General features: G+C 42.0%; 2 protein-coding genes across 7 annotated transcripts in view; both read right to left on the bottom strand.

Moving 5' to 3' along the window:
* Nucleotides 1–1,028: 1,028 nt before the first annotated feature.
* LOC118416195 (short transient receptor potential channel 5-like) lies at nucleotides 1,029–2,683 on the bottom strand. The gene is made up of 4 exons (XM_035821275.1): nucleotides 2,331–2,683; nucleotides 1,708–2,163; nucleotides 1,400–1,582; nucleotides 1,029–1,265 (listed from the first exon to the last, which is right to left on the bottom strand). Exons 1-4 carry the CDS (start codon nucleotides 2,649–2,651, stop codon nucleotides 1,029–1,031), a joined length of 1,197 nt encoding a protein of 398 aa, XP_035677168.1. The 5' UTR covers nucleotides 2,652–2,683.
* A 1,719-nt stretch (nucleotides 2,684–4,402) lies between these two features.
* Nucleotides 4,403–24,498, bottom strand: part of LOC118416552 (membrane-associated guanylate kinase, WW and PDZ domain-containing protein 1-like) — a 77,715-nt gene continuing 57,619 nt past the window's right edge. For 4 of the 6 annotated variants that reach the window (XM_035821685.1, XM_035821689.1, XM_035821687.1 and 1 more), the window contains 15 exons: nucleotides 22,718–22,879; nucleotides 21,911–22,108; nucleotides 20,755–21,450; nucleotides 19,315–19,479; nucleotides 16,565–16,675; nucleotides 12,905–13,086; nucleotides 11,890–12,076; nucleotides 11,106–11,279; nucleotides 9,965–10,132; nucleotides 9,118–9,146; nucleotides 8,665–8,750; nucleotides 8,174–8,510; nucleotides 7,782–7,937; nucleotides 7,361–7,496; nucleotides 4,403–7,023 (listed from right to left, as the gene is read on the bottom strand). In XM_035821685.1, coding sequence (XP_035677578.1) covers nucleotides 6,527–7,023; nucleotides 7,361–7,496; nucleotides 7,782–7,937; nucleotides 8,174–8,510; nucleotides 8,665–8,750; nucleotides 9,118–9,146; nucleotides 9,965–10,132; nucleotides 11,106–11,279; nucleotides 11,890–12,076; nucleotides 12,905–13,086; nucleotides 16,565–16,675; nucleotides 19,315–19,479; nucleotides 20,755–21,450; nucleotides 21,911–22,108; nucleotides 22,718–22,879 — 3,284 coding nt within the window. In that variant the 3' untranslated portion in view covers nucleotides 4,403–6,526. The remainder of the gene's footprint in view (nucleotides 7,024–7,360; nucleotides 7,497–7,781; nucleotides 7,938–8,173; nucleotides 8,511–8,664; nucleotides 8,751–9,117; nucleotides 9,147–9,964; nucleotides 10,133–11,105; nucleotides 11,280–11,889; nucleotides 12,077–12,904; nucleotides 13,087–16,564; nucleotides 16,676–19,314; nucleotides 19,480–20,754; nucleotides 21,451–21,910; nucleotides 22,109–22,717; nucleotides 22,880–24,498) is intronic. The other 2 variants (XM_035821686.1, XM_035821688.1) reach the window with 2 other exon arrangements.

Raw genomic sequence — 24,498 nt, 5'->3', positions numbered from 1 at the left:
GACTTGGCGACTTTTCCTAAAATATTGTTGGCAACAATTCTGTCAAAAAAATAGGTACTTTGTGATTTTTCCTGTTGCCATGGCAACGGGTTTCTGACAGGCATATTTTACTGATTTCAGTTTGAATTACGGGATTTCATGGTTTTATTGCTAAAACAAACTTATTTATCTATATCATTAACATCCTGTTTAATTTTGAGTTTTATTTCTAATTAAATATTCATAATTTATGCAAATTTGATGACGTCATGGGTCAAAATCCAAGATGGCGGACAATAACGTTTTCAACGATAAATACATGTTATTTTTACTCAAATACCGTCAAAATCTTTTATTTTCTTACAAAACACAATCACTTGAACCTTTTTAGTCCACTTCTATTGGGTTTTGGGGTTATACGTGGAAAAAATCGTATTTTAGAAAATTCAAGCTTGTCGATCCAAGATGGCGGACAAATGACGTCATTTTCTGACGTCATATAGGCGTCAGCCGTCGTCAATGGCAACAAAAGACTCGGCAGACTTAGACACCAATGATACAACCTTTGTAGTCATCGTTTGGTTTAATGCCTGTAAGTACAGCGGAATTTTCATATTTAGATGATTTTAGCCCAAAATATGACATTATGACGTCATAAATACGTCATATTATGTCATAACGATACAAAAATTATAGAAAATATAAAACTTGACTAATATATCATTCCCTCCAAATTTGGTGATCGTAACCCAAGCCGTTTTGAAATTACGAAGGGGGGGTCAAAAGAGCCCGGTCTAGATAGGGTTAAAACGACTTAGTTCTGATCGTTTTCCTTCTTGCTGAGTGAGACTTGAAATAGAAATTGTCTTTAGAATGAAATAAAAGATGCTGTTGATCTAGCTATATCCAAATCTAGGTGTTCTTTAAACTTATGTTGTTCACACTTTTGCAAATAGTTTTTTCAGCTATTGAAAGTTTATTTCATGCTGATTTTGGGTCATTTCCTACATCTTAGGAAACTCCCAATTTCGCATCATAGAGTCAGCGCCCTAACACGAATGTTCGAAGAAGGAATACAGCTTCCTACCAGACATCCAGATGAAGATGACGGCTTGTGTCCAGGACAACCGTAAGCCAGAGGTCGGTATATTCTGCACCATCTTGTCTATCTCTTCATTGCTCACCCGATACATCTGTGCTTCTACAGTCAGCACGATGAGGAGGTCGGCCACGGAAAAGAACCAGCACATTCCACGGATTATTGGAATCGTCATGACTCTCGAGAGCTAGAAAGACAAGTACACATTCTCAGTTAAACTGATGCGATGCTGTTTATGTCGTGTTATTCACTGAATCAAACGGCGGGTCACAGAATAGAAGCAATCAACAGACGTATGAGAGGACATGTAACCTCACGTGCCTTTGTAGTTGGTGCTAAGATGTTCAGAATAGTCAGAAATGGATGCAGTATGGCAACTGCTACCATGAACAACACCCACTGCCACATTGCCCACTGCTGCGCTGCCTTGCTATCAAGAAGATCGTGTAGGTCTCCAGAGTTCAGTTTGACTGCATACTCGAAGCTCAGGGCGTGAGAGCCAAACTGGAAAAATTGTAATTAGAAAATCATCAAAGTTTAAAAATTACGGTGACCATCGTATGTAGCCAACATGAGTTTAGAGTTTGCGGTGTTCTTGATAAGAACCACTGGCTGGTAACATCACCTACCTTCTTCTGCTCCATTTCAACTGCCACCTCCAACGTCCCGCAGTGCAAATCCTTGTCAGTAGCCTCTTCATGGTGAAACTCGAGAACGGTATCCAGCTCATCCGAGTCTCGCACCTCATCCAGCAACTCACAGGCAAACGTCTCGCACTGGTCCGCCAGCTCCTCCAGCTGAGCTCGGTACTGTTCCCGCTTCCAGCAGGCGTTCCGCAGAGCTCTGGCCGTCCGGAAACATGTCCGAAACGGGTCGGGACTGGTTAGCAAGATCAGGGAGGGGCTACAGATGGCCCGGTAAGCTGTGAGCCAGGCACGGGAGGTTTGAACTGTCGTCCATTGATAACTATCTGGTGATGGGACGGGGAAGCCTCGGTCCAACAGGAGTTTGAGGATGTGAAAGTTGTTTCTAGTGGCTGCCAACTTCACTGGTGTCATTTCAGGGTGGAAGGCACAGTCCTCCATCTAATAAGGAATTTCGTATATAACACTTGAGTAGAATGGTCAGTGTCTGTATTGCTTATATACATATCTGCAATATCTTACATTACAAACGCATGCACAGCCACGCACACGCCGACATAGACGCACACAGACAAAGGCAAACAGACAGACACACACACAATTCTGACCTCAATGCCTCCTGAGAATGCTTCATCTCCTGACGTGTTCCTGTCCAGGAGAAGTTTTACAGCCTCTACATTCTCCTTGTCAATCGCGTAGAGCAGCGCGCGGCCGGTAGGAACTCCGTGCTCCAGGAGCATCTCCGCTGCTTCTAGCGACCCGCTGTCCACGGCAACCTCCACCGCCGTGCGCCCGAACTCGTCACGGAGACCGGGGATGTCGATAGACACATCGGGATTGAAGTCCGCGTCAGCAATCAGTGCTGCTAATTCTTCAACAGCGTTATTACGAACCGCGGACAAGAAAGCTCGCTCCATCTTCTGTGCCATTATAAGAATAGTTGGTACTGTATTCTATGGATATGGATGAAATATTACAATGTCAACATTTATGTGTACCGAGAAACACTATTAACAAAGACCTGCGATTGAACATGTGCAACCGTTCTCTCGACCAAGCTTTGCCCACTTAATGTTTACCTAGTAGAAAACTGAAGCAATATAAGCTCTATTGAATGCGCACACATGCGAACTCCAAGCAATATCTTTCCACAAATAGTGTTTCCATCTACCATATAAATGTTCCACTTAGTCTGACTAACATATGTATAAGTAGAGGAGTTTTACCAACCTGTGGGTTGTCCAATGACTAGTATATTGTTGTTGCTGTGCGTGGCCAGGTCTGAGGTTTACACAGCGTGATTCACGCAATCACATTTACCATTAATACAGGCTAAAAGCGGGCAAATTGACCTGAACACACAGGAAGTCTCCTTAAGCCAAATGGAAGGTTAAGGAGCTAATTGTTTGACCGACCCGGACCAGACCACTTAATGGTGGTCATAGTGGTGTCAGTCAGTGTTGTCATCTACGACGGATACTTTTCAGATGACGTCGACGGAAAGAAGGTATCGCATTTCTCATAACTACGTATCAGGCCATGCTTGTATCATGTTCATTTCATCACGGTAAGTCGTTCATTTCGCACCATTGACAAATCTGCAATGAAATCAGAAAAAAAATGTCTCTAAGAGAATTTTGGTCTAAGTCGTTTTGCTGAGTTCAACTCAGCATACCACTTACTATAAAATGCGATAGACATGGTAGAATATGCTTTCAGGGATCTTCCCTTTCTCATTATTAATTCATCTTGTGTTAAGGTAATGAGATCACCCTGCTATATGATTTTTTCAAATCCATCAAAGGATAATGGCCATGTTTTGGGGGAAATATTGATCAAGCTAAAGAGAAGCGTACGGAGTCAAACCGATTGGCAATAAAGACACTGTCACTGGGGTATGTTTATATACTAAGCCTAGAGTACACCATACCAAGTCATTCAGTAATGAAAAAAATATTGACCATTTTTCACTATTAGCAACAAGTGCCTTTAACTGTTACTTGACATATCTTACCTTTTCATTTTCAACCTTCCCATGAATGTAACATCATATGTATTATCTAATGACACATCATCAGACAGTCATGAGCATCGCTGAGTCAGTGTCATTACTGTTTCTTGACTAAATAATGTACATGATCCAGTGGAAAACAATGGGCATAAAATTAAATTTTCATGTGGTGTAACGAAAACACTGCTTGCTCACCATCTGTTTGACATCAATTTCCGCACCAAGCAAACACTACCAATGTGTATGCCAATATCATTAGCTTCAGTACTCCAAGCCAAACCTTTATTTGCTCTATAGGGCCAAACTGGTTTGACTATATGGATGACAGCTACTGGGCACATAAAAACTGGTGCAATTGTGTGAAAAAAATTGCCTCCACTATGAAATCAGGTTCACTATGAAATCAAGTTCAAACAAAGGACTGAAAAATTTGAAAACAAAAAATTATGATAACAAAGGCTACAACTCAAAGGCATTACAAATAACTTTTTTTTTCGTTTATGACACATATGTATGACTACATTTCTTTGTATGCTTAAAAGTATATGGTTCAAAACTTTTTTTGCTGACGAAAATTGATGTGCTGCATTGCACATTGATTTTCGTCAGTTATGCGTCATCCATGTAATCAAGTCAGTGTGGCCTAAGTAAGACAAACAGACACTTGAGTAACAGGTAACTGTAAGGCAACTGTTTAATGAGACTGTTCCGTTGGCAAGAATCAGGTTGATCTCATTGGTCTGCACAAATAGGTCAGCAGCCAATCATGGCCCTTTTACGATGTTAATCCAAGATTCTATCAAAATGCCTTGCTCATATTCTTAGAAATTCTATACATAAAAATCGTGGTCAAGATTAGGGCACGTTACAAAAGAGATCAACATATACATGGTAGGTGTTATTTACAAGTATGATGATATATTCAGGAGAATAAAAGATCGTAGCTGGCAAACATAGATAAAATTGATTAAAACAGTAAAAAAAAACTTTCTGACAGGACTCAACATTAGATGACCACACACAGATATTACTAACAACAAAGCCTTTAAGCGAGACTCCATTCCGGAGTGCCACCTAGAGAGTTTTGTCTGTATTACAGCTTTCTTTTCTAGCCCAGTCATTGACACTCCTGGCTATTGAAAATGCAATTCACTATTGTGAAAATGGCTGGTGCTAGCATAAACTTCTTTGAAAGCAGATGAAGTGTTTGCGTCCACATCATCTTGGTACACAATGCCATGCATTTAAATGCTCACAATAGCAACATCCTAACAAGAGAGGTTCTCAATATACTTCCCTCAAAATTGATTCCAATGTCAAGGTCTTCTGGGAATAAGTAGCTGCCAAAAAGACATTACTAACAAATAATGGGTTTCACTAGCGTTACTGGATATATAAGGGGAAACATGATCGTTTGTTACCTTTCTTGTTTCATGACAATGATTTTCACTCAAATTACAAACATGAACGTTGTTGTTTTGAACTTGCAAATGATGGAATTAATCAGCATTATTTTCAATATCTTGTACCCATTGATTTGACACAGCTTTCCTGCCACTTAAAACGGGCCCATTTTTTTCTAGTGTATAAACACTTCAATAAGAGCTATTGCTGTGGGATACATTTTGCCAGCATTGTATTATGAAGATATTTTGACCATACTTCATGAGCTGTCTTGAGTCATGAGTTATGTTACAAAAACACTGAAAGTCTTTTCACCCAACAATGAGTTCCAAGTTGTATTGAGCTTCAGACATGTACAAGACCTGAGATATACATACACATGAAATGCTAGTACTCCTTGTCAAATCTACTACATGGTAGAAAATAAACATTTCTTCTACAAAACTAGCAGATCTTCTGTTATCAAGTAGTGCTGCTCTAATCATATCTTACATATGGTATTTGCACCACTTCTTCCTTTATGTACAAGCCAAAATCTGGTTAGGGTCAGGTTTGTATCTTAACTCTTGTTCGTTAGTAAACAAGCCAACATGGAGTTCTTAAAATATTCTTAAAAATATAAAATACAAAAGAAAACACATCAATTTTTCTCCTAGAGAATTCAAATGTTTTGTTTTCAATATTCATGACAGCATAGCCAGTAAAAGTTATCAGAGTTGTTTTGTAAGTAGCATACTTTCCCAAATGAAAGTAACCCAAATCTTGGTAACCCAAAACAAAAACAATGTGCAGGATAAGATCGTATTACATCTGCTGAGTACTGACATGTGAAATGCAGTGACCTTGTGCTGTACTGTAAAGTGTGCCACATTTACGTAGAGTACTAAGTGCAGCTACACAATTCTTGGTTAGGTGGCGTACAGTTTAGGGGTAATCTTACAGTCTGAGATCTTGAATAATAATTGGCAGCAGGTTGTAAGATAACATGAGTATAAAATTACAACTGTTGAGGCTAATACTTGATGTGGTCCTGCCATGTGGTGAGAAGTGGTGAAATATATATATTAAGAAATACCAACACTGGTTTAAGTAAATACAGTGTCTTAATAAAATATGAGAAATGAATACAGTTGAACTGTAAGTACACTGAACTGGAATGGTGAGTCTTTTCTGTGCACAGCTCTGTAACAACAAACTAACTTCTGCTTTTCCACACAACAACCGTTTGCACAACGACAACAGATAACTTAAAAGCAAACTCCAGTTAAGTCCTCCAGGCCTCCATGTCTTAATCAGAACTCATCAGGAAGCCTTCATGTATATATATATTTATATACAGAATTCAGTAGTTTCAATTTGGCAGCCAGTGCTGTTGTTTATCACATGTACTCAGTACCTTGGGTGTGGCCTACCCATGGAATCGACATAGTTCTGTGGCGGTTGCCTGACGGGCGGGTCAGCATAGTCCCTCCGTCCTGGGGAATCCACCACGTATGGCTGTCCGTACCCCTGCGTGTACCGCATGTCGGCATAATTCATTGCCCTGGGGTCTGGCTGAGAAGCTGGGGGCCGGGTGTACTCGGGGGGACCGGGTCGTGACGTGGGGTCCATGTATGACGTGCTGGGGTGTCGCCCCATCCTGTCGTAGTTCACACTTCTGGGGTCCATGTAGTTGGAGCTGGGCTGCCGTCCCATGGTGCTGGGGCTGGGTCGGCTGTACGTGTTGGGTTGGTAAGGTGGGTTGTGCCCGTCCCAGCTGTATGCGGAGCCGTGGGGACTGTTGGCTGACTGTTTCGGAAGAGGCCCGTTGGCTGTGATCCCGGAGGACATCCGGATGGGTGGTGTGGGGGGCTGCTGGCCCACAGGAGAGGGGACTGGGGGGACATCTGCAATGGGAAATATGAAGTGCATAAATTGTCATTCACAAGCCTACATGCACCTTTCATTTGGGAGCTTTTAGGTCATACTCTGGCTCAAATGTCTAAACAAAGCGTATAAACTTTCTGAAGCACTAAAAGTGGCAAAGTTGCACAGCCTTCAGGGAAAATTCTGCTTCAAAATTTCTTAAACAAGAATTGACCAAAGCACTGAAAAAAATGCATAACTTTTTCACTGCTGTGAAATTATTGATGTACATGTATTGCTTGTAGAAGAAGTTGACAGAGGGTTAAAACAAGTTGTTGACAAAGCAGGACAAAGGGCTGCCCCTGTTACAATCCTTACCTAAATTTGGCACTTTTCCTCCCCTCTTCACAAACAGCCTGACAACACTGCCTCCACTCTTGATCATCTCTATAGCATCTGCATGCAGTATGCCGTTGGTATTGCGCCCGTTGATTTCCATAATCTGGTCTCCAACCTGGAAAAAAGTGTCAAAAGTTACACCTGGCAATTCAGCGAAGACTAAATAGCGATCATAATACCAGGGATCTCCCAACTCAGTTGATATGTTTTACTATATATATATATCTACAATCATTTTCAATCAGCCAAATCGGATTAAGCCAAAGACTTTCAACACTTGCCACAATACACATGACAGCCTTGAGTGCCTATGCTGTGAACACAGTGTTTCTAAAATAGAGTTTTATTGTTGTATTACTGTATTGTGATACATACAAGGTACAGTCAGAGATTTTCTTACCCTCAGCCTTCCCTCCCTAGCAGCCGGCCCGTCATCCGCAATCCTCAGGACAAACAGCGGCATGGTGAACTCTTTGCCGCCGCGTATACTGAACCCGAAACCTCGCACGCCACGCTGTACAGATACCATATGATACTCCTCCTTCCCAGTGGAATCCTATAGAAAGATACAAGGATCGTCTGTAAATTGCCAGCTTTATTGAGAGCATAACATTATAGTCGCTGATCATCACGGCAAAGAGCCTGAAACACTGTTAAAAAGCACTCAAGCAACTGGATATGATTTGGGAAACGTCAGATGTTTCACATAGCATTCACTATCTTTCTTCAGTGACACTGCTTCTTTGGCATTTCTTTTTACCTGTGGTAAATTGAATTGAATGTTTTTGTTACCTGTGATCTTCTGCCTGGAGAGGACGGTGGCCCCACTCTCCTGGGGGAGGGGGGATGCTGCATCTGAGACGTGGGTGGGGGCGGGTAGTGTGTCTGCACTGACAGCGGCTGGTGGGGAGGGTACGAGGGCTGGGATGGGGAGTGGTGCTGGGGTGGGGGCAGGCCCGGGGAGTGTCGCTGGGGTGGGGGCAGCCCTGGGGAGTGCTGCTGGGGCTGCTGGTAGGGAGAGTGCTGGGCCTGAGGAGGCAGGGTAGGTGTGGACTGCTGCCGCCGGATCAGGTCTTCACGTTTTTGCATCTCCTTCCGGTGCCACTCCAGGATTTCTTCTCTTGTTCTGCTGACAAAAACAACAACATCTTCCTTAAAAGTCTGTCATCATCTGGGGACTTTGATAGTAAAACTAGGCTCCTAGACAACTAGTTAAAGAAAAATGAACTAGCAACATGTACAAGATGAAGGCTGTCACCACAGAACATAAAACTCCAGCTCACCTCTCCTTCTGCCCTTCCCCAAAGCTGTCGTTAGTCTGGTCTGCTATGGCAGGGGTGGCCACAGCATTCATCATGCTGCCATTGTTCTGAAACAACAGGAGAACATGTGTCAAACTTGTTCATGTAGAAGATGTTGAAATATCAGCTTTATATTCAAAATACACATAGCTTCTTTATCAATGTCAACTTGATTTTGGACTCTAAATCATGTGTCAAATTTGTTTATGTAAAAGATGTTAAAATATCAGCTTTACATTTACAATGCACATAGCTTCTGCATCAATGTCAACATGATTTTGTTTTGCTCTTGACTCTAAATCATTATACACGTTCAATGACATGACATGTAATAATCTTAGCCATCTGGACTTCCTGTCCCAACTGTACAAGTTATTCGTTCCTGTTATGTGATACATATATATCTTCTAAAGAGAGAATTGAATCATGTCTTACTGTAGGAGCTGCACCTGGAGTGCCAGGATCTGAGGAGAAATGAAGAAGACATGATGATATACAACAAGTCATGAAGGTCATCTTTAATAGCTTCAACTGTCTGTACTACCTTGTGTTCCTCTTAAATCTAACCAACTTTGTCAGCATCAGAAAAAACAATAAGAGGCAGATATAAACAGACACTTCTCATTAATACAGTTTAAATGTTTTGATGTGAAAACTGGAAATGATAGATGTTGCTCTACACAATCCCTACTGCAGGAATGCCCTTTGTCCAACTCAAGGTTGCATGATAAATGTAATTGGAAGCACTTGGCAAACAGAGTAATTTGTGGAGATACAGGGTTCAAACAGAGGTGATTTCTGCCATTTGGCATGCTAGAAGCCAAATTTATTGTTAGTGCCAAGAAGTGATGAAAGACATACAGTGTATATTGGAACAAACAGGGAAGGCTGGGCTTCAATGTGCAGTTCATCTATACTGTAAGTGCATTTAAGTTCGCAGGGATTTAATTTTGCAGTAGTGGGGGGAAAAAGGATTGGTTGCGGTGGCTTTAAGTTCGCGGAAACACCATGCAATGTAGTCTCTTACTGCCATGGAAAAATGTTTGTGGTCGTTTTAAGTTCGCGGTGAGTTGGCAACGCGAAAACCGTAAACATAAAACCACCAGGAAATTTCTGCATTTACAGTATATGGTAGCATGCTGAGAAGTCTAAAATTATCTACATTTGATGTCTCATGTAATGTAAAAGGCAGTATATAGTGAAGCAAACATTCAGTCAACAAGTGAGGACAGAAAGTCCCACATTGCCAGGAACCACAGAATGCTAAGTCAGCCCATCTCACCATCAGGGGGAGAGATCTTGAGCGTGACTCTCAGCCCAGACTCCTTAATGATGTTGACGATCTCGCTGTGTGACAGGTTGAGTATGCTGATCCCGTTTACCGCCACCAGGTGGTCCCCCACGGCGAGCTGGCCGCAGCGCTCCGCGGGACTGCTGGGGATGATTCGGCCTGAGGGGGAAAACACGATCACAATCAGCCATGACTTCAGGTGGCATTAACCGCCTCCCATTTTTCACCACTTACTCAATGACTTCAGGTGGCATTAACCGCCTCCCATTTTTCACCACTTACTCAACTGACACATGTTGTCTGCAAGAACACTCTTACAATGTAGGGGGAGCTCATAAATATACAGTGCTATCTATTGACACATATTATCAGCAAGAACACGCTTACAATGTAGGGGGAGCTCATAAATATAAGTATACAGTGCTATCACCAATCGAGAAGAGGATTTGTCACAATCTTCTCCATAAGATCTATTCTCACTGTGCCTAGCTAAATGTAGGCTCAGGTCATTCATCTTATTTTATTCTTGGCTAATAAGGCATCAATCCTTTAAGAAATACTCCCCAACCACAACTGATACTCACTGATCACAAGTTGGCTGATCACCAATACATCAGAGGTTGGATCTTTCACTAGACAGGCTCTTCAGCATTTCTGTACAATTCCTCCTGCCCCCTCCTGCATTACTTTCCAGTTTCCACCCACACCCAACTCAATTTCCCTGCTGACCTTAGCCATGACCTTTAGCTGCGAAGGTATGTAGGTTCCTGAGTTGCTTACAACTGACTAACATATCAATACAATAAGCCTATGATGTTTACAGAAACCTCCAGACAGTTAGACTGATAAATGGGAGTGCTTTCTTGGATCACACCAGCCCTTTTCAAAACATATAACTATAAGTTCTGACAACAAAGACTGTTACATGACTAACAGTTTTGGGAACTTTCAGGGCAGGCAGAATTAAATCTGAAATGTCAGGGAGTGGTAAGTAGTACAGCTTACCTAATTCAAAACAAAGAAGTGTAAAGCCTTGGATTATGTTTTAGGCCCTACATCACCTATTATCAGAAAACTTTCATATGATACACAGTTACACACTGACAGTGAAGTAAAAGCTGAAATTTCTCACCAATTTTGGCTCCACTTTTTGCAGCTGACGAAGTGATGACGAAGCCGAAGCCTTCTGTCTCGTTCCTGTGAACGGTGACGTCATACGGGTAGGTGACGACAGGTGAGACCACAGGTGGGGCCGGCCTGAAGTCGTTCACCATGGCTGGTCTGACTGGGGGCTGACTAACCATGTCTGAAGTGGGGAGAACAGGGAATGTTAATAGTGTTGTGCCCAGTTCGCAGGGTAATGGTATTGCAAAGGACTGATTTGGGCACATGTGTGACAGGAAGGGTAGATATTAGCATGTTTCAGTTTGAGATCCACTACAAAAGATTTAAAAGATTTCACAAGTATTCCAAGAATCTCATAACTGAAGGCAAGTAAAACAAAGAGATAGATGGCATATACACTGTCTTCTGTTCCATACTGACTCAATGTTTCAGAAAGGGAAGCATCTTTGTTGAAACAAAGGGTAAGGAGAGTAATAATGAAACTATGATATAAATGGAAAAAAAAAACATAATTAGTTACATTAATAACCTTTCATATGTATATGCTGAAAAAATGTTGACTGGAGGTTGCTCTATAAGTGTCCAGGTGTACCATCAAAAACCTTAGAAATTGACTCCTCTAAATTCACTTACTTTTGTCATGGTTTTATCCAGTGGTGTGAACATGTGTCATGGCTTTATTTAGCAGTATGAGACAGAGTGAAAATAAAGGTTTTAAGATGTAATGAGTTCATTGTGGAAAGGTTGTAGCGAAAATAAAACTGCCACAGAAGTTTCAAGATCTACAGTACCTTGCAGCCTGCGCCGAACTCCAAGGGACACTTTCCCCGCCAGTGCTGCCTGGCCCATTAGCGAAACCACCTTGTGGTGCGAGGCGTTCTGCACGGCCACCCCGTCCACATACAGCAGCTCATCGCCCGACAGCAGCCGCCCGTCCAGGTCCGCAGCTCCCCCCGGGACTATAGCACCTATTGACACCTGGAGAGGCCATGGTCAGGGTTAACACACTAACACAATCAGCTGCAGTAACCTGTACAAGTCTCAGCTCCCCCTGGGACTATAGCACCTATTGACACCTGGAGAGGCCATGGTCAGGGTTAACACTTTAACACGATCAGCTGCAGTAACCTGTACAAGTCTTCTCTATGTAGGAGCCCTCATCCATTACAAGAGGTGATGTGAGGAATTTAGTTAGAGACACCTTAGACACAATAGCCTCTGTGAAAGCCCTCCCTGCATTAAGAACGTTGAATTATTGATGGATGTGAATCCGTGAGGGATACACTAACAGGTACAGGTAACAAAGTAGACTCTATTTTGCAATGACCTACATATTGATTTTCATCTCAAAAAAGATTCTGTTTCAAGTGCTTTAGGTGTATTCTGCAATTCATACAACAAGAAACAGTACAGGGAGCAAATCATTATTGATGATCATTCAGAAGATTTTAGTATGGCATGGTTCCAAAGGAATTGTTATGTTGCAGAGGTTCATCCTGAAAGTCTCTATCCTCAACCCATAAATCTAGATGTAGCTCTTGACAAGCATAAATGGCAAAGTGTAAACTTTGCCAGACAACTGTCTCTTGTGCTTAAGGTGCTCAAACTGCATCCAAATGGCAGCCCTTAGGGATACTGAGTTCTTAAAATAAGTTTGTAAAAAACTGAACATGAACAGCCGCATACATAATGCTGCTGTAGAGCCTAAGAGACGATGCTTATGCCAGGGAATAACTATCAGATTGTCCTCCTCCTGTCTGCTGCTGTAGCATGTAAGAGACAATGCCTTACACAGTGAATACATACCGGTTTGCCCTCCTCCTGTCCTCCCAGGATGCGGAAGCCGAAGCCGCTCTCCTGCCTCCTGAGGAAGATAGTCATCTCCTGCCATGCCTCGTCAGCGCTCGGCGGCTGGTCCATCCGCACAGGAGGGGAGGGGACCTCCGAGTCCATCCTCACTGGGGGTGGGGGCGCCTCATAGTTGGGCCCTGAGGAGACAAGGATATCCACAGTTATGCAGTGTTCTACTTATCTACAATATCAAAAATCCCCGAAATCTTATTTTCTGCTTGTGATGATCACATTGTGTTAGTCATCATTCAGCCTAAGAAATATGAGTCATAAAATGACAAGTACTCTTTTGGATGACTCACAATCTGATATCAATGCACAGACCTATTATACTTGCTTCAGCTTGTAGGACTAGAGAACTGGCCATATCTTAAAAAACTGTTCCCATCTGTCTGGGTCAGTTATTGACCTATGTTAGCAGAGGCCTAATACTAGTAAATACATCACTGTTGTTTGGAGTTTTAACTCTCAACACTTTGTGCAGTTCCATGGTAACAGCTGGCAAGTTCACTGTATTCTCAGAGAAAAGGTGTGCAGGGGCAATCTGAGAGACAGCCGTGATAGAAAGTTTACATACACTGTGATCTTACTTAATACCCATCTTGTGGAGACTTAGAGGTATATAATGGATGGAAGTCCTGTGAGGACACAGCAGAGGAAAAACATGGCTTTATGTCAAGTAGAGGCTTAGACTCAGGAAATGTAACACAACGTGACTGATTTAGGATAAAGTGGTGGGTTTAGGGCTGTCAGAGAATATCGAAGAAGAGCAGTCTTCAAAACAGCAGGGATGAGGAACAAGATAAGAACCATGAAAAGCCAACGGCTTCTCAGACTACTCAGGGCTTGAAATTCATTTTTGGGAACAAGTGTACTGGTGCACTTACATTCCTTTTGGGGAATAGGAGTACTGGTGTACTTGATATTCCTTTTTGGGCATAGGACTACTGGTGCACTTTTCCTAAAAATTTTGGTGCTACAGAAAAATTGGGTGCACAACATTTAGGGTAGAATGTTAGCAAAACCCTAGAGCTTAAACCATAAATATGTAATTCTAACTTTCATGAAGCAAACCAACATTTCAACCAAGCAATACAATAAAAGCTTTGTTCATTTTCTTTTGACACTTAAATGTTAATATAACTTAAAGTGAACAGTACCTAACCCTGTACAATTTGACCTGGCCCAACATTACATTTGCTTGTAGAATGACGAATAATGTTCCTTTTATGTTGAGAGAACTGTGTGCAAACAATCTTGCAGTAGAACATGTGGGCAGACACAAATCAAAATGAAGGACAGTTTACCTCTGTCTACCCAAAACCTTCCCAATGGACGAGTCCAGAGAATCCTGGATAAACTTCCATCATCTGGATCAAGTCTTTCTTCATGTTAACAGGGTTTGATCCTCTGCAGGCCACCAGAAACATAACATACACACTCGAACAGGAAATCCCAGCTCTGGTTCCTGTGCCAACCAACTTTTCTTGGAAACGTCTTGCCCTGAACCATTTGAAACCATTGCTGACACAAACAGTTTCTGCCGTTGGCATGCCTACATGTAGTCCCATCCAAAGTCTTATAAAACTTTGCTTCCTTGTCAGGAGAGTTTTAATTACCTCCTTCATAGAGGTAAGATCTACAGCTACAATATATTTTCGTCTAAACAGAGGCATACCTGTTCAACGGCAAACCTATCCATATCAAAACACTTCAAAGACAGATGATGATATGGCTAACTCACAAAAAGCCTCTCACTAAATCCCTCACATGAATAACAAGGCTGGTACAGGGATGCCAACAACCAACATGGTCACCGCAGTGAAAGTTACACAATGTCTGCCTTCTTTGGTTGTCAGGATTACCTGGGCAGCAGGTGTGCTATCCACCACAAGATCCACTTACAATGTTAAGTGTTCTATTTATAGGCAACAGCCAACATCACCATCACTGTGAAAGCTACAGCTAGACTGTCACAGTACCTGTCTTTGTCACTCACATGAATCACCTGGGCACCAGGTGTGCCATCACAACAACAGACCTCACTGTTCCTTAAATAGGAGTTCTTAGGGATCAACATAAGCATATGGTACATTCATTTAAGTCTCCTCCCTGTTCCATTTACCACACGAGTCACAAGGTATAGTAATTTTCAGAAAAAGAGGAACCAATCTACGACAACATCTGTTGTACCGGGTATACATCTAGCCAAAGTTTTCAGAAAAGATGAGTTCACTTACTAACAGAACAATGCTCCTACCGACCAGGAAAGTGGGGTGACTTATTTTAGAGCACTTGACCTTTGACCTAATTCCCACGTGCCTTAGCCAGTCAAGTTTGTTATTGTGGGGGAGAAGCTATGCAGCTGGTGTTTCTGTAGAGGGAAGGGGGGTGTCAGGGTCAGTTCTCTGGTAGGTCAACACAAACATGCTGAGGTATCCGACCCCTGAGGATGGTGTGTCAACAGCAAGGCAGGAGGAGGAACAACTTGGAGAGAGTGGTTTTCATTAGCCAGAGTTAGAGGGGGCAGTTTTATGCCTTACCACTGAAGTTACATGAAGATAGATCACACAATTTGTCCCCTACATAAAACTGATGTCTACTGACCTTGTCTGCCTGTAAGACATAAAATATTCATCAAAAGATTTCCTGTTTGTTATGATTCCGCGGAAAAGGGATCAAACGTGGATGGGATTTTCAGAAAAGACTTGGCCGACACACATTCATCTTCAAGTTTATCCTATCAGAGCTTTCAAGGTCAGGGTCGGAAATATCTATATATTTTACAGCCTGGAATCAATGAAGTAAGTTCAAGTTTCACTGCTCCAGGCCAAAAAGTAAAGACCACCCAGTCACATCCACTAACCCAGTCTTATTTCATTTCACCCAACTCTAATTAAATCTAATTACAACTTTGGTCTTTCATCCTTACCAGTAACAAGGCCATTATTGTGTTACCGTGTTACGTGCTAACCGTCTTCATACAAACAAGTGAGGGTATCCACTTCACAAGCCACTTTCAAGTTTAACTGTCTGAATAATTTCTTTCTCCAATAACTCATTAACTGTGCCCAGTGGAAAGACCCTTCAGAATATCACCCATCTGTTTATTCTCAGGGAGGTAACAGTAACACTTAAACCACAGAGTCTCATTTCAGGCACAGTGGGAGCTGCAGAGTCAATATATCAATATTACTACAGTCTCTAGCAATTTGGTCTTGTGAACATCTCCCTAAGTAATGTCATATTTCATCTTTTTGCTTTCTTTAGCTACTCTCATCATTAAACGAAAGCCATCATACAGGAAATATGATTCAGATATTCTGTAGGCTAATAAGTAAGTATACATACTTTCTGTGATTTACCATGATGGGATGCCAGTTAAGGTCAAAGATACAGAAAATACAAACTACAATCTTACACACAGGTAAGCAATGGCACACAGGAGTTATGTATTCCCATATGTTGCCCCAAATCTTCTTACAAAAATGTTCTGATGGAAGTCGTTATGCACTTGGAGTTTTGACAGAGATACAGAAGTAGCCCATCAACCATGTCAAAGATACATACCAGGATGGTTAATGCTGTAAATGTAGGGAAATAAAAAGCACTTACTGGAAGGACTCCTGTTTGGTGGGTTGTACTGATAGCCGTTGTACATGGTGGGCTCAGCAGGCCTGGGTGGGGCACGTGGCAAGGTGCCATATGACGACACAGGGTGGGTGTCTAGTGGTAAAACAAAACATGAAATCAACACTACGCCTACACACTACATGAATCACACTACAGAAACAAATCAGTCTGTAATGGGAGGACCTAGGGGTTGTTGTTGAAGGGGTGTGCTATAAAAGTATAAGACACTTTGCACTTGAAACTTGATTTTGTCAGATACAGTCCATTTAGCCAAAGTGTCTCCTTACCTGACATTAGAGTGAATGGCTGGGAAACAGGCCCATCTACAGATAGATGGAAGGATGGGATGAAGATAGAATGCTACTGAACTGGTCTGCAATCAGTACATAGGGGTTGAGACAAACCAGATTGTGGTGATCTTGTTTTGGAATACTGAGAAAGACTAGGGTTCTTTGAAGTTTGGAAAAGATCAATAGAAAAGTACACTATAAATATACTCCTTACGATAAATGATACTGTAGCACTATACTGAAAATACTTTTTATCTACTGATACTGAGATAGAAACCAGATGTGAAATGATACTAAAACAAATGTTTGTAATAGTAATATGAGGCATTATGAGTGCACTTTGCCTTTGAAGATACTGCAGTTCTGAGATAGAATCAAGTTTAACTCGTGTTCTAAATCCCCTGGCCCATGGCTATAAGGTATCTGCCACAAGCCTCTGAAACTGCATTACAAGGGATCAAAGATGCACAAAAAGGTCGCAAAAATCATCTAGAAGGGCGCAGAAAATGGGCCCTGCATCTAATGGCAGTGAGCTCGGAAGTAAAGCACATCATCTTAGATAAAAGGAAGCATATGCCATGTTGTGGATAGTTGACCTTTCCTTCATCCCAGCCTGGTGGCTGCCAGATGATGCCAACTACAGATAGTTGGACCTCTACTGGGGCTTGGGCATGCCTGTATATAGATACTGCATACATACAAAATTGCAATAGAAAATGATAATCTTTCTGCATCAGCTCTGCACAATAATTTGCAGTAGCCTGATTTGCTTTGGACTAATTTGAAGCAATCCTACCAGTAGATGATAAAATGTTTTTTTTTTTCAGTTTTGGTTGCTCTTTTATAGCCAGTCACTGTGGATGTTATAGCAGATGTAGGGGTCAATCCCTGACCCTTACCTGTCCTAGTGACCCAGATAAGTCTGATAAAACTGACACAAAATGCAGTTAGCCACCCAGCTGGATAGATAAGATAGAAGTGTGTACCAAATATATATTTCTTTCCCCTAAGGACATGAAAGTCTACCAAGTACTAGTAGTGCCAATAGTTTCGAAGCTTTCAATCACTTTGGAAAAACATTTAAGCCTTAATTAACTACAGTGGCCCTGATAATGTTCTAATGCATTACTTATAACTGTATCTTGACATTTCATTTGCAATATCACCAGATATTAAGACTGCATGTTGTATCCATACATTTGGTTAAGGATAACATGACAGATTCTTTATATGGTGACTGCTTCATTAACAGAATCAAGCCAGGCATATTAAATATCTGTATGTGCCTCAATATACCCCTTCATCCTCCTTATTAGAGCAAGTCTGAGTTATATTAATTATACCTACACCTACATGCAACTTGATATTGTTGCACCTCACTTACACAGGCCAGTATGTATCTAACGCGTGCAGCATTTCATCCATGGCCCTCCTCTGTATTTCATCAATTATGCATTTCATGACACACACGTAAGATCACCACGCAACACAATCACTCCAATACACCTTACTACACAGACTAATTAGTCCATTTAGAAATGAAATAACAAGTTGTCTTCAGTCTACCATGTGGTACATAGTCATTGAAATATATTTTGGCATTGGCAAACATTGCATTTCTACATGGGTACTAGTTACCAATTTCACTAGTTGTTGTAACAGCTTCATTTTTTTACAGGTTGATTGCATGAACCCAAATTGGTTAATTCACTAGCGCTAAACAGGCAACAACAAAAACATGGAAATCCAATTTACTGCTTTGAAGCAATAGAAGAAAGGAACCTGGGTGTAATTAGATAGAAATGCCTGCAGGGCACATGTGTAGGTGTGCCCTAGTTTTGTGGGACAGGCATCAAAGTGCCTTGCTAGAGGAAACAAACATATGGCATACAGAAATATGGTGCGTATCCCAACCAACATGAAGAATTTGCCAGTTAAGAGCAGCTGTACTATATGTCCTGCCACCCCCAGGGTTTAATAAGTGAATGTCTAGGATTGGTGACATTCCTCACTGATGGCAGCTGTCAAAAACAATCATGGCTGCAAATTAGCTCCACTTTTACCCAGAATGTACAAACGGATTCCAACTCTTCTTGTGAAACCAAAATATCTGAAGTACTGAAGCTCCAGGCAGTTTTAACTAACAACGCAAAAGCTTCATCACAAAAGCAAATGCTGTTTGTGGTGATTATTCACTGCAGTCCTCCCATTTGTGGTGTGTTCTAATGTACAATAATTAGGGTACCAGTAATTTGAGATGGTGTTATGCTTACCTGGCTACCAACCTCAATTAAAATTCTTTTTCGATGTTTTGAGAAAGAGAACTTAGCATGCCTTGAGACAAATCATACCATACCAACTTGCATATCAGACACAGCTACCATGCATGCCAATGTGTTATTCTCTACAGCTATATCTCCACAGTGTCTCCATTTGACTCACCTTGTCTGCCATTTTCCGCCAGGTCGGCAGCCCGCAGGTGAGACGGCGGCCCTTGGTACCCGTAGTCGGCAGCCCGTCGCCCCAGAAGCCCGTCCTGAGCCATGGGAAGGATCGGCTGTTTGGACGGCGTCCCCTTCTTGCCTTTCCCCTGCAGCTGTAGGATTCCTTGAACATAAATGGCAGAGAAAGTTGGGTGATTGTCTGACCCCCAGTTTTCAGTCACCAACAGCTGCACAGCTCTCATCCGTGATATTACAATCCTCAGAGAAAATTTAATCTATCCCTCAGGGGGCATAAAGAGAAAGCTCAAACTACAGGCCGCAAACTGCAGCCAGTGCCTGACATCAAAAAGCAAGGCTTGTGAGCCTAATAAGCCTTTGAAAGCCTACGTTACGAAGGCTAGGACCTGGGCATGATTGGTCTGCCGTAAGACATGTGGGGAGGAGGAACATACGGCTTGTGTGTAATAGGAGAGGGCTCACGATTAACGTAATGTAGGTATATGGAAAGGTCTCGCTGCCAGGAAGATAAAATATTCCTGGGTCATGAAATGGGCCAGTGATATGAAAACTGAAGCCATGAGTAAGATGACAAATAGTGAAACCACTTCTTTTGCTAAGAGTAAGACCAGTTTTGAGCATACTATTTTCCTATTGAAATCTTGTGCTTTGAACCCTTTCCCTGCTGCCTCACAATGAAACCAAAACATACTGAAGGTTTATGAACAGATGTCCTGTTAATGAATTAGACTTGCAAACTCTATCTTCACCAAAGTCAGGCAGGACACATTTTGGCTAATGTTATATTATGACTTATAAGTAGCAACTGTTCCATGGTATTTTCTTTCTTACATCTGGAATCCAAACCCTGATGGATGTTAACAACAATCAAAGGCTTGATAAGAGCAAAAAACACAACATATTACATACCAAACCACAAATTCTATTAACTTCCTTTTGTAATATTCCATTTGTTTATTCATAGCCTGCAGACAGCAGGTCACACCTGCTAATTTTCATTAATATCCTCGGTTGACCTTTACATCCTGCAAGAACTGCAGTTCCCGCACTAAAAGGTAGGTGGCATCTTACAGGAGCAGGCATCTCATAAAAGTTGAGTAAGATTGAGCTGCTTTGATTTCTTAAGTAAATATCTATTTGATATAAAATGTATAAAATCATTATTTCCATACTAACTGGATTAACAATGACGGAAGGCACTGAGCACTTAGAAGTAATCATCTGGTGAACTTATCACTACCCGTAAGACCTTTATTGATTTGTGACAGGCAACACTTGGTATGATGCTTCAAAACAACTTATACTGCCTATATAGTCTGTCGAAGAAGGAATATATGGACATATTTTTACTCTTTCCACTGCATACAAAGTTCTTTGTTACCATGAAGCAAAAACAACATCAAAACATATATTTGCTCACCTCCCCTCTGCACAATAATGGTCGTCTCCTTGCCCTTGGTGCACTCCTTAAGAATCCCCACCAGCTCGTTGTGTGTGCACTGCCGCACATCTGTGCCGTTGATCTCCACCAACACATCTCCGACACACAGGTTCTTACACCGCGGCTCGTCCAGAATCTGTTTCACGCGCTGTCCATACGCACTGTCAGCAATAGTGAAGCCGAATCCGCGATCTCCCTTCACTATGTGGACCGTAACGTACTCCGGTTTTAACTCCTCGGGGCGTAAACTCACGCCATCCTCGTAAAAGTACCCGGTGGAGGCCCGGTTGGGATGGGGACCCGGCTCCGGGGTCAGCGACCTCTCGTGCTGATGCCTGGGTCGAGCGGAAATGTCTGGCATGGATTTTGAGAAGGATGACTGTACGGTGTGTAAGGGTTGGGTGGGGCGCTGCGGCGGGGTGAACGGCAGTCTGTCCGGCTGGTCCCCATTGTACCTAGATACTAGACTGTCCACCGTGCTGGTGGTGGGCATTGCTATGGCAACAGAAGTCACAACGTTTGTGTTGGGGTCATCCGGGTCAAAGGGCAGAGGGTAGCCCCTGCGGCACTCCAGGCGTACCCTCTGACCTGGCGGGATGGTCTGGAAGAGTCCCACCACGTCACTGTGGGTGTAGCCCAGGACACAGGTGTCGTTCACAAACACTATCACGTCACCTGAAGAGGAGAGGGCAAACATTAAGTATGCATGTTGCAATGCCAAGATAATACAATACTGCTGTCAAGACAATACCAATGGTTTATTACAATGACAATGACAATGATATTTGCATGACCTTGCCCATATGGGCTAAATGCAGTAGTTACATAAAACTTTGCTGTAAAGAATCTTACAGACAATACAAACCAAGGCACTAAGTTAAATACTATCTTTATATACCAAACATCCAAGGATGGCATAAAAAGTTTAAGTTCTTTGCTGGTTCAGGTGGAAATGGCACAAGAAGTCTCTAAAAAAGTATAGCGTAACATGTACTTGCCTTTGCGACACATGAATGCCAAGGCTAACATTGATTGATGGCAAAGTCAAATAGTTAAGCTTGAATTTTGCATCAAAATCCATTCTTAAGTCCTTAAGATTGAGTATCCATGTGTGCAGGTAGAGGTTGAAAGTCACCTGTTTCCAGTTTGCCGTCCTCAGCGGCAGGGCTACCTGGCACCACACTTTTCACCTGTAGGAACTCCCCTGGCTCGTCACCCCCCACGATGGTGAAGCCGAACCCTCGCTCGCTCTTCACCAGCAGAGTCTCGATCATCTCTCCCATCAGCTCATCTGGATTACTAGTGAAGTACGCTTTGGACGCATTCTCAGCCTCTGCATTAAAGAGGATGCGCTACGATTAGGATGCGGGGTCCACAACCAGGAAATGCGGAAACAGTCACACACAAGAGAGTTTTACTCCACTCCGTTAGAGCAGTAACAATTACTATAGCACATTTAAGGGAAGATTTAATATCAATTACAACAGGAAAGCACTAAAATTAAAACTTGTAAATATAGGATGGCTGGTGAGTGTTAATCTCCAAGCAGATCCTACAATGGCATAAGATACTAAACTGGCCAAGGAGTGTAGTCAGCCAAGAGGTGTACATTTGCCATGTAGCCAAACACACTCCTAGGCTGGCTTCACTACTGGCAGCTTTTGATACTATCTTATGCTACCGTATGATCTGCTGGGAGATTAGGTGAGTGTGAGCAAAGTAGCTTAGTACCTGATCTTAGCCAACTAATGAGAAGTTTATATTACATATCATTTGTACAGCAAGCCAGGGAAAACCGTTAAGTTAAGCTGCAGGAAAAGTAACGTTAGGATGTAATAAAACACAAACAGTAGAAAATGAGCTGTAAGGAATTTTAGTATGAATGTGAGGAGTAAGGAGAAAAGAAAATGGAATCATTGGATGACGATTATACGTCGTCTACCTGCAGGGGGAGGCGGACCGGTTTCGGAGCCGCCGGCGGAAGGCGGAGCTTTATCGGACTGATCGTCACGGGGAGAATTTTCGGAATCATCAGGATCTTTACCATTGTCAGGGGGAGGGGATGTGCGCTCGGATTCGGAGGCAGGGTGGGTGGAGGAATCATCTGTAATCATCGTTGGAAGACATACATACAGCAGATCAACAAGTCAGGTCATGCAAGGTAGCACAGTCACACATGCAAACAGTGGTACAAAAGTAGCACAACAGTAGTACAGGATAAATCATCAGGAAATCAGGCGAGCATGGCAGTTCAGCAAGACAAGGGAGCTCATCCTGCTTCTTGTGGTGGCCAGGCACAGACCCAGCCAATCATGGGGCTGCATCAACTGTCACATCATGTGGTATAGTTTACTTTGTAATCTGATGGTTTGGTCAGCAGCATTTACTTTTCTTAGTGATACAAATAACAAGTGTCAAATGATACAAATAACAACTGACAATCATCTTTAAAACAAAAGAAAACAAACAGTACAACAAAAACATTAATATTTGTGTTGAGTACTGTGTATATTGAAGAATGAGTTTGTAGCAGTTTCAAAGACATTGTTGAAACTTTGGTGAAATCCTTCAGTGAATGTATAACATCCTTATCGTTGAAATGATAAGTATGATGATGTATAACATCTTTCAGTACATTATTCATCATGGTACACTGAAGCAATGGTAAGGTCATAATGTCAGCCCCATGATTTAACTGGGAGGCCGTACTGAAAAGTTGTTGACATAAATCATATCTGCATGCTCTTCCAAGACTTCCAATCAATACATGGCTTTTGCGCATCCACATCAATATGTCGATCATCACATTTGCACCAAGCAAAACAAGATTTCTTATATTAAGTGATGTCATCCAAACTACATTATAGACAGACCAGATCAATTGAGGGACAGAAATGTTTGTTGGCAACCATTTCTTTTGGTCAAACATTTGTGCCACTTTTCTGATATTGTTTCATTCCATCTTTGGTCAATATTCTTGAAATATCTTTTTAGAATCTTTTAAGAGTTCTTTTTTCTGTCTTTCTTTACCCTATCCCAGTGATCAAGACACATCAGTTTTAAAGTTTGCAACTCCATAGAAATATCAAAATCTGGGTTTTTACAAATGCATATCAAATCATCGCACCATACAAGAATTGAATCAGGCAAAAGGAAGGTCCCAATACAATCAATGCTTTTATACATTACTGTCTTGATACACGTACATGCATCTAAATGCATTACTGTACCCCTTGGTTAATCCCTCCCAAAGTGTGGAAAGTTGTTAAGATGAACAGATTTCCATTGATGGCCTGATCGCGGAATTGCATTACAACATCCCTGAGTATCCGGTGCACAGGGAGTTAAAAGGCCTGGGGAATAAGTGTACCGGCACCTCTGTATATCAGCTCTGACATTTACACAGTGCCAGCCATTTCACCAATACACCGGGCAGCCAGGGCATCTGTCAGAATTAGCGTTCTTACATTGGCAGGCATGACTTAGGGTGATGCTTTACGGCTTTGCTCAGGGTTACTTTCTGCATATGGCTCATTACACTGTTGCAGCAATAAACCTGATGCACTTGAAAATATACCTGTAAAAATGAAACCAGGTCTTGACAACATGACAACACTGAGCGCTGTTATATCAGTCTGTGTAATAACAGTCCTTATGTTCAGTTTGGACAAAATTCTATAGTCTATGTCTTTGAATGTCCTAATATTTGACAGGTAGGTACCC

The sequence above is a fragment of the Branchiostoma floridae genome, chromosome 5, assembly GCF_000003815.2.
Source record: "Branchiostoma floridae strain S238N-H82 chromosome 5, Bfl_VNyyK, whole genome shotgun sequence".
Classification (NCBI taxonomy): domain Eukaryota; kingdom Metazoa; phylum Chordata; class Leptocardii; order Amphioxiformes; family Branchiostomatidae; genus Branchiostoma; species Branchiostoma floridae.
Note: the sequence above shows the minus strand (reverse complement) of the source record. Positions and strands in the feature narration are given on the sequence as shown.

What these genes read in the sequence shown, in the direction of transcription:
- LOC118416195 (XM_035821275.1), bottom strand. Translation starts at nt 2,651, where the DNA reads ATGGCACAGAAGATGGAGCGAGCTTTCTTGTCCGCGGTTCGTAATAAC. An exon ending in CATTCTCAGGAGGCATTGAG is followed by an intron (nt 2,164 to 2,330) that starts GTCAGAATTGTG and finishes ATTCCTTATTAG; the next exon opens with ATGGAGGACTGTGCCTTCCA. An exon ending in TTGAAATGGAGCAGAAGAAG is followed by an intron (nt 1,583 to 1,707) that starts GTAGGTGATGTT and finishes CAATTTTTCCAG; the next exon opens with TTTGGCTCTCACGCCCTGAG.